At 38.3% G+C, this 15461-nt stretch overlaps 1 protein-coding gene across 1 annotated transcript in view; it reads right to left on the reverse strand.

The window, feature by feature from the left end:
• FRY (furry homolog (Drosophila)) overlaps nucleotides 1-15461 on the reverse strand; it is a 153591-nt gene that overhangs the window by 135443 nt on the left and 2687 nt on the right. The window contains exon 2 of the mRNA XM_009327862.1: nucleotides 12598-12797. Coding sequence (XP_009326137.1) covers nucleotides 12598-12797 — 200 coding nt within the window. The remainder of the gene's footprint in view (nucleotides 1-12597; nucleotides 12798-15461) is intronic.

The following is a 15461-nucleotide window of genomic DNA, read 5'->3' on the forward strand; positions in this document are numbered from 1 at the left end:
CTGTGCTCCAAAAACAGCTTGATCAAACATGCCAAATGTTTAATTTTGCCATTGGTTATTTTGTACATACAAAGATCAGAAAACGTATCACTGTCTATCTTGCACTTATGTGGCGTGTAAACCATGATCTGTATCATCTAGGAGAAAACATCGTGATGCCAATTTGCTTCTGAAGGCTGGGCATGTGAAACTATTCCACAGAGAAGCACCTACCCTTCAGATGCAGCTGACTTACCAGCTAGTTGCCTCTGAAGGGGACAGTTTGTCTGTCTGGTCCCTGCCTCCATTTCGGCTGTGTGCTCCTGCCTCCTCCCTCCCAGAACGGATCTATGCTGATCCTGCACTGAGCAGGTTCATGCAGCTGAACTCGCAAGCATTTACTTCTGTTTTGCCCTAGAAAAATGGATAGAACAGTCTGTGGTCCCATAAAAAAAGCTGTTGCACTGAAAATAGTTCTGAACTTCTTGGGAAATAATTTTCACCTCTTATTTACCTTTTTACTATTTGGGAATTCCCACCACCACCCCAGGAAGCCTAGTTAATTTATACCTAAGCAATTAAGAGAGCCAAGCTTTTTGACTCAAAAGCAAAATCTGTTTACTCTGATAGTCTCCCAAATGTCTCCCACCTGGAACTTCTATGAAACAGGCAATTAGTGTCCTGTTTTCACAACCGTTCTTTGCAAGTCAGCAGGTCCTCATGCATAAAAATATAAATTGCCAGTTCAGTGGATGACAACAGAATCTTTGATTTATCTTGTTGCTCTGCTCAGCATCAATTAGCTGCTAGATACCTCCTTTATGAGACTGTGTCAGTGACCATGGTACACAGCAAAATAAACAGAAATGGGGATTTCCTTTATTAACCTTTGAAATTCTAAGCATACACCAAAAGGAAGTTCTAAACGCAAACATAATAAAAAAGATATGATAATACAGCTTCAAGAAAACACCAGAACTCTGCATATGACAAAATTAGAGACTCCAAAAATGATGAACTTCATGTAACTTCTGAAAATCAAGTAAAAAAGCAATGCTAATTGCTTTACCACTAATTAGCTAATTGCTAATACCACTAACGTGGTATTTCATATGGAGAAAAAAAGCATATTTCAAGTGGCTATGAAATATACGTAAAAATATTCTACATCTCCCATGAATTTTTATTTTAGCAAACTCAGGTCAAAAACCTACTTGTCATTACAGTTACTGCATAAAAATAATGAAAGGTGCATGTTTAGAGGACAGGCTCAGTATTACTCGGTCTATTCTTTCTTCATGCAATTGCTCTTTTCTTTGTAACAGCTCTTCTGTTTTGTTCGCATGGAAAAGGATGTGCCCAGTACTACTGTACTGCTGAATACAAAACTGTGTAAGAAAACATCAGATCAGCTTCAAGTACAGGTTTTCACTCACTGGCTCTGAGTCTCGCCTCTGTGGCATCCACATCATGTATTGTTCTGACTCAGTGATAGCTTATGTCATCACATCAGGTATTACAGGCTAATTTTTGTCTGATTATCACATTCTCTGCAAAAGGCATCTTTTACCTATGCTGTCTACCAACAAAATTAAAATGTGGACACTCAGAAATTTTGGCCATGACAATGTTTAATTTGAAGTAACTGATGTATCAGAAAAAATGGCGAAACAAGCCAAAGAAATAGCAAATTAATTTTCAGTACTAATACTACACAGAAGTGCAGTAAATTCCAAGCAGAATGAAGAGAGAAGCAAACCCACTGAATTAGAGATTGCTTTCCAAGCTATTAGACGCACAGTGCAAAAATTAGCACTGCAACTTTCCCAAAATAACATGGAACTTCAGAAAAAAAACTCACAAAAAACAAACATGAAAGTTTTCTTTCTTTCACTTACCTTGAGCAAACAGCTCAAGGACTCTGACATTCTTACCTGACCAGTAAAAAAATTCCCAGACATGCCCTCAATTCAGTGTTGATAATAACTGGTTACAAACTTTAAAGAAAGGTTAAGTGCTGGTACAGATATACTGGCAACTGCAAGAAAAAACCCAAACGAAAAACCTACTGTGCTCAGCATTTCTATCTCCTCTAATACTTTTCCATTGCGAAGTAAGGTGCTTTCTTGTAGGTAGGAAGTGAAAAAATTCCTTTTACTAAGGTATTTTAAGCCCAAATAAGCTGACGGCTACCAGTGGACCAGTTCCGAAAGATATATTTTAAATACGTGCTTTTGTAAAAAGTTGAAAAGAGTACTAATGATGACTTTACTGAAATTTGAGATAGATTCTAGCACAAGTGAGAAAGGAAATTTTATTGGCCGTTTATTTTCAGAGTTTTGTGTTAATAGGAATGCCTTTTTAAAATTGTAACTCAATGAACACATCAAAATCCTCTGAACACATGCAAGTTGTAAGGTCCGGGCTAGTATCATAATACTTTCCTTGGTTTTCCCGGATTTTAATTACATAAAAAAAAAATTGTACAGAAAAAGAGGTGAATTTTATAACCTGTAAGGTTGATAAATTTAAAAAGAGCATCTAGAAACAAAGTGTGGACACAATGTTGACACCCTAATTCCATCATAGACCTGTGTTAGTAGACTGACTGATTCTGACTTAAAAAATTCCAATGTAAGAAGGTAAAATTTTGTTAATTGGAACCTAATTTGCTGGGGCAGGGTATATATTAAGTTTTAGTGGCATCCTTACTTATGATGAAAATTCATGAAGGACCATGATGTACAGCGTGGGGAAGGGCTATAAAGTTAATATAATGGATTAACTAAGACAGTGCTCACTGAATTTTATGTACAGGATTGAGTTTATTAGTAGTCCCAAATCCAACTTATGATTTACATGGGTTAAGTTTGACACTATCGATATTCCCAATTTCTATGTCTACAATCAGTTATTACAGATTCAGTGATTTACACTCCTAAAAGAGTTATCAACTAAACTGGTATTTGACTGTAAATTTGAATATTCAAAAAAACCCTAAACCATTTTAAGGCAGGCATTATTAAACTAACTAAACCAGTGTTAATGAAATGAGAAAGGCCTGTTATAAGAAGCAGCAGTAATAAACTGTTGCAGAGTTGGAAAACAATATAGTTATTACATTGTAAAGCCTGACTGCAGCAAGACACAAAAAAGACAGGGTTTTTTGCTTATGTGATGCATTTTCTTCAAGGTGAGTAAGATATATAGGATTTACTTCTCAAAAACTATTGAAGTAAATACAGACTTCTATTGTTTGTGCTGAGATCCATTACAATGCATTTTCATAAAAATGTTTCTCCATAATAGGAACAAGAACATGCTCAAAATACAGACACCCAGAGCAAGACACACTCCATAAAAACACTGCTTCCACCTCGCTCTCAACATGAAGCCAGGAACAAGGCTTTCTGGAGTCATCCTCTAATAATTAATGATACTTTATATAAGGCTTGAGTCAAGCGTGGTGTCATGAGAAGCAGTATGAGAGTCCAAGATCTTTTATCTATGAGCCTGTGGGACTGGAATAAACATGATGCTCTGAAAAAGCTTTTGATACAGTGATTTGTATGTAACTTATTTTTAGCATTCTAAGAACAACAGACTATGGAGATCTGGACTTCTACATCCACGTTAAGACCTTTGCATGAAACTGCTATTCAAAGCCCTGTTTCAGTTGTTTACCAAGGTGGTTCAGCTAGGCACTCTTCATCAGCCAACACATGTATATAAAAAAAAAATAATTCAGGGGTATGCATATAATAATCACTTCTATGAAGAGAAGGTTTTTGTGACAGCAGACTTCTGTGAAATAGAAATACTGAAGGATCCAGTGGTAAATTAAATAGATTTAGGAGACAAAGTCACTACAGTAAAAAATATACAACTTGAACAGTACTGTTCCCTCCTTTCCACCTCTGACATTACTTCTGAGAGCTGGTGAAGAGGATGAGAGGATGCTCTTCCCTGACCTTGATGTACCCTGGTCATTTGGTACATCTTTGTTTCCTAAACAGAGAAGTTAACTGACATTTCAATCCTATATGCAAAGAGTTTTACACCAACTGAATTATGATGAGCAAAGTTATTTCTTCTGTGCAAGAAGGACACGGTAGACAAATGCAGGAAGTTTGTTTTTTCCGGCACAGAGTGGGGGATGTGCAGCTTCCCTCTTGACCTTACCACGTTCTCTGAGTTATTACAAGAGCGCTGTCCTCACCTTCAGTCAAACCTCCTGGCCATGGTGAGAGCAATGCTACAAGGATTTAGGGGACCTCCATATTCCAAGCAGTGGATGAGGTTCCTTCTTTTAGTACATTTATATAGAACTGGTAAAATGCTATAAAAACAGGGAGGTTGGGAAGTGTGTGCAAGTTTCCCACATTTGCGAGCCTTGGGAATGAAAATACAGGATTGGCAACAGACCTCTGCTAAAGGGTACCGCAGAGTAAAATGGAGAATGCCTGTCTGGATGCACACATCCAGAACACCCTACGACCAGGCAGGACAGATGTCCTACCAGCTACCGACATGGCTGCATGAGACAGAGAGACTCGCCGTTGCTTCTGATACAGAACTGCCCATGATCCCACTCTTCCCCAGCATCTTAACCTCCATGGGAAGCACTAAACAGGACTTGCTTCAGTTACGGCAAGGTGAGCTGCTGAAGTGCTTACATGACTTTGCTGGTGTCAGGGTCCAGAAGGGCCAGCCGCAGCAGCCGGGGCTCCCCATAGGGACAACAGGGCAGGGCCTGGCAGCCAGGGCCTGTCCCACCGCCCCAGCCAGGAGCAGGGGCAGGATGTAGACCCACGGGTGGGCCTGGCTTGGCAGGGCCCATGGCTGGGCAGGGCTGTGGGGAGCTAGAGACCAGTCCTGCTGCTGCTGTGTTGCTGTGGCAGGGACTGACAGCCCCAGCACCTGGAATGGTGTCCTGGGCTGTGGGCAGGAGTGGGTGAAACTCAGGGCCCTGACCGCTGGTTACCCATTCAGAGTAATGGGACCTAATTAAGTCAAAGCTATAGGAAACCCTTATCCGTTGATTTGAATAAATTTAGAGTTGCAGTTGCAGGGCTGCTCCAGGCACACCTGAGAGCTCTGTAAACAAGTTTCACTTAACCCTCAGACAGCCGGGGGTCATAAATGACAGCTGCTGACCCTGGCAACCGTTTGCTGTCTCACAGCCACTGCTGCTTTAACGTCAGGTAGCTACATACTGTCATCAACTATGTGTCTATTTTCAAAGAACAGACCAATAGATGAGGAAAGGTATATTTTTAAAATGAACTCAAGAAATTCTGATGACTGTCAGTAGTTAGTTTTCTTTAAACTTCCTTTCTTTTGGGCTTTCTTGGCTATGTATTTATCGCAAAGGCTGTAGCTGTACCATAAAAGACGTGTCCCCAGGTGACTTGATCTGAAGCCTTTTCCTGCCGGTTACTGGTACAGATCTGACAGACTTTCAAGGAGAATGCCAGCGTGCCCTTGGAGAGCTAACATCAGCCTTCACTGTTGTTCTGCTACATGTACGATGGTCATAAAAGCCATAGCTTCCACCTGTAGTACATGCCCAGCTAAGGAAACAAGACCTTATTCGGTGGATTTCCAAACTGGGAAGGTAGCTCCGTGAAGTATTTAAGTTTTTCTCATATTTGTCATGGCAGCAGATATGCAGGGTCAAATATGGCATAATTCAAGCTGTCTTACGGGTAAACTGTACCATGCCAGACTCGGGCCCAGAAAAGAGCACATAAATTTAAACTTAAAAACATACAGCAATCCTGATGAAGCAGTACCTCATCGACTTCAGACATGAAGTCTGAAAGCATGCAAAAGATGAAGCTGTTGTGAAAATATGGAAAGGTATCTCTTTAATTAATTGCTACTTATCTGGCAAGAATGCTACCAAAGTAGATACTTGATTTTCTTTCTGTCCTTCATGATGACAGACCAGTGATAAGGCTCGCCTGAGATGACTGTAGTATGACTTTCATTTTCTGGATAGTGGTAATAACAAATATCCTTAAATGGCACAAAACTGTGATTAGAGGCATGTGGTAGGTTCCCTGCTACATTTGCAAGGATCGGCCAACACGTGACAGCCTTGGTGACCTTGGATTCAATCTCTGTCTTCCAATGTTAAATCCTCTTAGCGATTTGAACCATCATACGCACCATTGACTATCCTCCAACTATATCCATACAGTAGTGAGGCCCAGGGACAGTGAGCATCCTGGAGAGTTTTGCTGTCAGAATGAGATCTGAAGCCTCAAACAGCATTCTGCCCACACGCCCAGCTATGGAAATCCCGAGATCACTGAGAAAGCTCCTGTTGACATTGCCTGGCTCTGAAATGTATGAGTGTTTTTATGGACCTGTATCCAGCTGCAAATGCCTATACCAATGGCTATGCAAAAACGTGTCCTTTTCCATCCTGGTTGCTAAAATAGCGTAACTTTTTCCCTCTATCTCATATGGAAACTGGAATCTGACCCAGCCTGCATCCTGTCTCCATCATCCTGCGCTCCCCATGCTTACTTCTGAAACCCTACATTTGTCTCTTCCTCTAACTCTTTTTCCAACTGTCTTTCCTATTCTTTCCCTCAACTCCTGTGTTTCAATTTTACGGTATGTCCCCCTGAACTATATAGAAGATATCTGATCTGTGGCCACTGCTTCAATCACACAAACCTTTCTAGGTCTTTCAGGAAGATAACTGTCCTGAGGTTCAAGATTAGCCACCCTAGAAGGACTACTGCTCTATACTGTTCAGTGCTTGGCTTCTGCTACAGGTCTCAGCCTGCGATACGTACTGAGATAACTAGAGGGGGATATTATTTCTGAGGTGACAAGTGGAAGGGGAAGTGAAGGCTCTTTATGCCATTGGAGATGTCATTGCTATATTTGATGCTCTCCATCTTCAGTACAGAAGCTTGATTTTTCCTATATTTTTCTGCCTTCACATCCTTTGAGTATGTGAATAGAGCTTGCTTATTTCACGGATGTTATCTTCCAGGCTTAGCTGCCTCTCTTTCTGCTGGGGGAAAGAACAAGCTGATCTGGCCCAGCTTGGGTTTCATTATCACTGGCAGTTCTCAGTTTGTGGACTGGACTATACTTAGAGAGCCAGTGAAGTTCCAACAAAAGTCTATTCGTGAAGGAGGGAAGAGTGATGGCTGATCTGCTTAACTGATTTCTTGAAACAGAGAAGTTAGCTGCTGGAAAGTCTGAGTAAAAAGAAACAGAACCAAGGGGACAATCCACACAGAAATCAAACTTAATCCTTAGATATGGCTGGGAGTTGAATAAAATACTGAGACAAACTGTTAGTCTAAAAAATTGACCTGGGATCCAGTCAATGACCTGTAGGAAAGAAACTTTGCTGAGCTGACACTTGCTGTAATAGATGGGCCTTCTCCTGAGGAGAGTGACTGTCCTCAGTCCTCCAGACTGCCCTATGACTGACAGACATAGGCCCACCCATTCAACAAGACACTTAATGCATCCACTGTAACAGATCCGTAGGGTTCCATACAATAAAAGGATAGTATATTCAGGTTACATACCACATAGTTGAAGTAAGATGGTGTGTAGATGCTTTCACTTTCTTATGAAGAGGTGAGAGGACAGTCCTCAGCACAGTATAATAAAGTGAGGCAGAATTTCACAAAAAAGCATCTTAAGTACTTCAGAGACAATTATTGAAAGAACAGATAATTATTCTTAATGTCCTACATATTATTTGTCACAACTGGATCTAAAAGAACTAATCTACTAATATTTAGTTATATCGTTTAAATACTAAATAAAGAGTACAGTAGAGGTAAAGAGTTATGATATGTTAGATACAGAGTTATGATATTATGAACTATGAGCTCCTTAGGGTTGGGATGGAACACCCACATGCTTTACAGAATTTTGACTACCACAAACACTAGTGGAATAAAAGAATTATATTAATGATGAGTGACATAATCCTTGAGTGACACAGCGGTGGATAGGGACAGATGACAATGGGAATCTGGCATGTTGGTAGCATTTATAGAGGAAGGTCCTAAGGAGGAGACTTTCTGTATGGGGAAAAAAAGAACAGCATTTTCAATATATACTTGCATAAAGTTATTCAAATAAAATTGTCTTCTTTTCAACTTATCTGCGCATATACATACTGAGTGGATAGTTAGAAGAGAGCAAGGCAGTTTGCCTTTCCTCTTTTCCATGAAATTACTTGTTCCTGATAGTAACTCCTGTCTGTGCACTGTGAATAAACCGGGGCCCGAAGGCCCTGTGTATGCCAAACTATTCATGAGGACTTCAAATGTAAAAAGTGTGTAATGCTAATGTGTCTCATTATAGTTGGGAATAAAGGATTCATTCCTCATGTGATGCAGCTGGAATTTTAGTCCATGTAAAACAGAAAATTCTACATTACAGCTGTGTGATAAAACTGCTTGGTATTATTATAGCCTACATAAATCTTACTAGTTATCACAGCCCAGTCCTCAAAAACCAAAAAACCTTCTATTTCCTTTTCTTCCAAGTCTGTCCTTAGCATATTTCTTCTGCAATGCCTAGAGAAAGTGAAGCCTAGATTAAAGCTAACCAGACAGCAGTGCCTCTATACATGTTGGTTAGTCAGGCTTTGCAAGAACAAACTTGCATTATTCTGGCCCTTTCAGAGTCTTCCTAACCACCTGCTTGGCTGTTATCACCAGCCCTGATTTGAAATAGATCTATATTTTAATGTCTTTGAGCTTCTAAAGTAATAAATACACTAGTATCAACCACATCACTGCTTTCAGGTTTTTTCCAATGGTGAGACAAAACCTACCTAATAAAAGGAGAAAGTTATAGGCAGAATACATGAATATGCTTATAGACCTAGTCCTACAATGAGTAAATTCTGTTCTTGAGTTCAGTATTCAGAGAGATCCTGAATTTAGACAAGCTCAGTAAAAGAAGATGCTTGCAGGAGAAAAGCATAATGAAAGTTTACCAACAGCTAAATTAACCATTAACCACTGTCAATGCCTGCAGCTTACTATGTTTTATCAATGTCTACAGCTGTGTGTAAGTACTGCTGAAAGCCATATTTAAAGATTAGCCTGATCAGTATGCACAGGATTAATTATTACCCTAAGTGATTATCAACAGTCCTAAAAAGGAAACTATTTTCTGGGTTTTTTCCTTACAGTGTTAAGATACGTAAACACATTTTATCAGTTGAATTGCCAAAAATGTTTCCCTGGCTTCCTCATTCTAGCTTCATTTTAAGGTCACCACTGCTTGAAAAAAATCAGCAGTAAGAAAATATCAAATTGTGTTTGTAAGTGAAGCAATGCAAGGAAGATTTACAATATAAACTGATAAAATTGTAAATATGAATGCAATCAGCTGTGAAAAAAGGTCTGCAGGAAAAATTCTTAATATTCATTATAAAGGAGAACAATTATTTACAGAAAAGAAGCAGGAAATTATTAAAGGTCATCAAGAAGAAATTATTTACATTTCATTTATGTGAATTTAATTTTATAAACTGGAAAATCCCTTTTAATTAATTCTGCCATCAAATACCTTTAATTTGGATTAATATAACTTGACAATCTGGGTAGAGTAGTTTAATCATTAAAAATTAGTCACATAATTGTGAATTTAATGTAATTATTGAAATTTTTGTTATATTTCACAGACCCTAAAAAGGTGAAAAAATAGACCTGAAATTCCAAAGGAAATATTCTCCAGACAAAGTAAAAAAAAAAATCACATCTGGAAACAAAAGGTTTCCATTCTAACTTGTTAATGACTTAGCAGTGGATAGTCGACATGAGACTCATGCCTAGAAAACATATTAACTGGGGAGTGTGTTTTTTATGATGATCGCTGCCAGATCCAGCACCCAAAATGTCAGATCATACTCAGTTGACAGCCAAGGCAGCAGGAGGAGTAGGTGACATTGCCCTCTGCTTTCTCTGCTGCTGGAATCTTGTTATCCCAGCCGAGATTTCATGGGGCTGCAGGAGGCGGTGGGTGGCGTGCCCTTCACTGCTGCCCTAGAAAATAGCAAAAACTTTTCGTGCCTTGCTGGCATCTGTAACTCATGGCAGGACACAAACCTCGTTTTCCACTATAGTTGTCAGAACACTGTAATTTACAGCTGGGCTCTGTGTACATCACAAAAGAAAGAGATGGCTATATCAAACAGGCATATGAAACCCAAAGAAACTGAGAGAAGAAGTCATAAAAACAACAGTAATGATAATCAGAAAGGATAACCAGGCAAAATGTGTGTATGAAAAGAAATATCTAGGTAAAAAATACATCAGTAAGTCTTTAATTTAATCCCATAGTAACTTCAGAGCTTCAATCTGAGCTAGACTTTGTGATAAAAGAGAGGAAAAAGCAGTTCTATTATAAACAGATGATTTTAGCTTCTCTAAAAGATATCTTAAGTATTCATCACTCATTATAAAGTTAAACTGTCATATCTTGTAATGACTTAGAGAATCCAAACTAGAAACATCTCAGTGTTAGAGCACTTTGCAAGTTTGATTTTCTTTGAAGTACATTTGAGTTTAATTAGAACAGAATCTTCAAAGAGCTCACCATTTGACTACCTATTGTGAAAAAAGGCCAAAGGGTGGCTCTGCACCACCAATTTATAATCTTTGTCTCGCAAATCCCTGGGACTTCCTGGTCACAATTCTAGTCAGTAGAGTAGAAATGTGGGAACAAAGCTGCTAAACATCCAAAAGCTACCCCACAAAAAGGGTGGACTTAAATTCTTAGCCATTTTTCCAGAATAATTTTTGCCATTTTCTCTTGTCACTTCTTTCATTACAACCCAATTATTTCAAGATCATTTTGACTGTCTACAAAAACCTGCTTACACATTTGTCATGGTCACCCTCAAATAGTAGCATGCCATGAGTTGTAAGTCCTATCAGTATTAATAAGATGTGAGTATGTCATTGAATTATTGTTAGTGTCTCACGGTTAGACCCCTGTAAGAAATCCATTCTGAAAATGTTGACAACAAGAAGGTGACATTCCAGTCTCTTGTCATATTTTTACATTCTATGTTGAATTTACCAAATAAAATTTCACTGAACAACCTCTGGAATAAGATAAAATCAACATTCAGATGTTCATCGTTTCACAAAGTGACAAAAATAATATATCAACACACAGCAACTCAAAATCATCTTAACACAAGGTGAAATGGGAATAAATCAGGGTCACTGGTTCATATCTATGTCTGAAATATTACAGGAAATGCAGAGGTTAGTGTTTAAGAGTAACAGAGGTGCTGCAAGGAAATTATGTTCTCAGTCCTGGTCTTTTTGTTGTTTCCCTGTTCTTGTCAAGTAATTTTACAACACATTTTGTCTTAAAATTTTAAAGATGTTCACTGTGCGTCACATGAAAACTGGATGGTAATAAATAGCTGCTGGCATTTTTTTTTTAAAGGACCTACACTCTGACTGTCACTTTATTCTACTTTTTGCAATTTGGAGGGGACTCATGAAGGAAGAAGAAACTGGATCTTTATCAAAGTACTCCTTCCTGTTACCTTTTTTTGTGTTTTTTCTAAATTATGTAAGATATTTCTGTCATCTTGCATCTACCTAATGTTTCAGAGGAAAGTCTGGAAAAACTTTCCAAGCATCAAATGCTTCTGAATCTAAATCAAGACATAAAGCTAGACAGATGCCATCAGAATTAAGACAATCTTAATTTTACTGTTCAGAATACCCAGACCTGAAAATGGGGAACTGAACTAAATATTCTATACTGTGATTTATAACAAAAATGTTATAAGATTTTATAGAAATTCCCTTACAGCTTAGAAATACAGGTTCCTGGTTGTTTTTATTTTTTTATTTTTACCTTGTCAGAACTAAAATACAGGTTACAGAACTATTCTTCCCTAATCAAAAGAACAAGAATGTATGTAAAATGTAGTCTCAAGTTAAAACACCAGACTCCCAGAAGTTCAGTTACATAAGACAATTTGCAACAGACATACTTGCATGTTAAATTTTCCTAAAATATAAATAACAATGGCTCTCTCACTGACTGTGCAAGACCTTGTAATGTAGCTCCTTTTTCAAATGCTGCATGCTTTTTCATATCTGGAAAATAGGTGCTATAGCACTTTGTTAGATTATGAAACCTAATACTGTCAGAACTAAAATAAAAACCAGCAGTGCTATTCTTTTTCATGTTTTATATGAAAACCGGTAATGTTCAGAAATACTGGTTTTATCGTATTTCAGCATTTTCTAATCTATTTTGACTCAAGTGACCACTCTCCCAGCTGTGAAATCTATGTTGGCTGACACCCCTTCTGCCTCTCAATCACATTAACACATGCCCATACTGCAAACAGAAATAAAATATTCATTCCTCTTCATGTCACCCCTTTGGCATATCTTGCATACCTCTGTCCTCTCCCACAACCTAATTGCCATAGTAGCGTATCTTACAGTTTGGGAAACACTGTCAAACTCCAACGCAGATTACAAGCAAAATATTCTGCATTGCATAGCAAGCAAGCCTGATTAAAAAATAAATTTACAAAGTAAAGTACATATATACTTAGAGTTTCTTTTTACTCACAAGAGGTTCTGCCATGATGATGCGAATCTTGCGTTCAGCCTGAGTAGTAAAGTTAACAAACAAGCTCTTCAGGACATATTCGCCTGGTTTACTGTCTGGGTCAACGTTGATAGGCAACATGGCTGGAGGTCCTTTTTCTCTCTGTGTACCAGAAACAGGTGGGACGGGTGGCTTGATATATCCGTTACCAACTGGAGAAGCTGAAACGTAGAAAAGACACATTTATTTGTAGGTAATTCAACATGTCTTAACTTTTCCAGTGGCCCCTATACTGTCAAAGCAAAACTGGAGACTAGTTGATAATCAAAGGAATACACAATACATAAATACAATTTCCATGGTATAGTTATAGGTAAAATTTACATAATCTAGACTGGAAGAAGAAATCAAAGATGAAATCTTACGTGTTAAAATTGAGTAGTGTTTACTATGCAGTGCACACTCAATCCTCTTTTTTTACATGGTAAGACTTGCTGACACCTAACTGTTTGAATAACAACCTCATTTCTTATTCTTTACCTTGTAGGCCAGATCAGTAACTCAGTTGTCAAATAACAAGTTTATTCTTTATTGCTATTCAAACTGACCTCTCCTTGCAAAAGTCAAGAATCTGATCTTTTGACTAAGGCAAGTTGTAAAGGGAGTGATTTTCCTCTCATTTATACTGAGGTCAATCAAAAATGACTCCTTTAAAAACAATGACATCTCACCAGTATAAATCTTATATGAAGAGTCAGACACGAAACGTTTTGCATTGCGAGAACATGTTCATTACATATTAGTTCTTCTGAAAGGACCAAACCCTACAGTCCCATTTGGCACTTGTGAGATCACATCTGGAATACTGTGTCCAGTTTTGGGCTCCCCCATACAATAATGACATTGCTATTCTGGAGCAAGGCCAAGGGAGGACCACGAAAATGGTCAGGGGCTTACATGCTTGCTACATGAGTGCAGGCTGAGAGTGCTGGACTGGTTCAACCTTAAGAAGAGAAGGCTAAGGGGAGATTTTATTGCAGTCTTGGGTTACCTAATGGGGTATCGCAAAGATGGAGCAAGACTCTTCTTTGAGCACGGTGACAGGATGAGAGGCAACAGACACTAGTTGGAATGCGGGAAATTCCAATTAGATGTATGGAAAAAATTTCCACTGTGAAGGCGTGATCAAACACTGGTACAGGTTGTCCACAGATATACTAGAAATTCCACTTTTCGAGATACTCGAAACTTGATTGGACAAGGCCCTGAGAAACCTTCTCTAGCTGGTGAGAGAAGGTCACTAATCATCCTCCAGAGATCCCTTCCAATCTAAATTATCCCATGATTCTGTCTAAGCTATCCCATGATTCTGTGAATTCCCCATAACCAATATCAAGATATTATGTACTAGGCTTAGCTCTACTTACGGTTTTTCTGGGGAACCGAAGAAAAAATAAATTGAAGTACTATGAAACAAAACCTCATTAATTCAAATATTACCATTGTACGTATAAAATTTCCAAAATAAAATCATCAAGCTTAGCTCTTACTGGCAATAAAAGTCACGCCTGGTCTTCAGGCAGGTACTGGTAGCACCCTCTGTTAGCTTTGCCAGAGACTTTAAAAGTAGTAAATTAAGTAACACTGGGAAGACCAGCCATTAGCCACTCTGAATGCAATATAAGTGTCGTAACACCTGTGAGCTCTGCTAGTGATTGGGACAGAGGTGCTTTAATGCAATACAAACAGTGGAAAATATTGTGAACTAATATTGTTATAGCATTTCCCCATAGCATTGCATTCCAGAGTGTTACATTGTATGTTCCATCCAAGTTGCAAAGAAAGAAAGAAGAATGAACTACAAAGATGGAGGCCGCACATCTAATGCCTTTAGCCTTTCCTTTTGAGGAACAGAATTGCAACTACTACTGAAAGTAATTGTCAACTATTAATTACATGAGAATGTTTTAAGAATAAATGAGATTTTAGATCTTTCCTGAATAGTTTAAGACTTCATTGCTGTAAAAAAACTGAAAAAAATAAATCCCAAAGACTACATATAGTTTGAGAGCATTCACAATGTGGCAGAATCAGACCCCAAATTCATGCATTGAAAAATAAAAAAGATGCATTGGAGAAAAGAGAACATATTTTCCTTTAGAAAAATCAAAGTTTATAAGTCCACTGTATGACTGTAATGCAAGATAGAAATGCTTTTGTTCATGTAGCTGTTATTCTGCAAGTGTAACACATCCATACTTTGAAAATAACTCCCCTGATTGATAAGGTATGCCATCACGCTTTAGCACAGCAGCACCACTTCTTCCACTCCAATAGATGTTTCCTGCTAGATTTCTTTCCTGCAAAGTTTCACGTGATTTTTGAGGGCAAACACTTAATCACAGTTTTGTTGGCGTTATGACTCTTTGCATCAAACCAAGTGTATTGAACAGTTTTACATTTATATTATACGAAACTGTTTCTAAAAATACACTGTTGTTCTGAATAATAACCTACTTCAAAGTAATGAAAAAAGAGCCACCAGAGAAGAGTGTAAGCGCTACTGCTCTCCTGTCACCACCTAGGCTGTCCTAAAGTTTAAGCGTGAAGACAGTGAGACGCAAAGGATCAGATGCAAATTTATACGGACTATCGAATATACTAGGTAATGGAAATTTCTCCACAAATAGCTTTAGGAAGGAGTCAGACAATATTTTCACAATCACTAATATATTTGCCAAATGCATGGTTTTGACTGGCTCACAACTATACGTGAAATCAGTTTGATCGCCAAATGCTCAGTTAGGAAAAATGTTTTTTTGTGAGCAGTGAAACCAATTTTAATAAGGATTTGTGTCCTTTGTGCAGTAAAAGCCCTGCCCTCC

Source organism: Pygoscelis adeliae, unplaced genomic scaffold, assembly GCF_000699105.1.
Source record: "Pygoscelis adeliae isolate BGI_AS28 unplaced genomic scaffold, ASM69910v1 Scaffold14, whole genome shotgun sequence".
NCBI lineage: Eukaryota > Metazoa > Chordata > Aves > Sphenisciformes > Spheniscidae > Pygoscelis > Pygoscelis adeliae.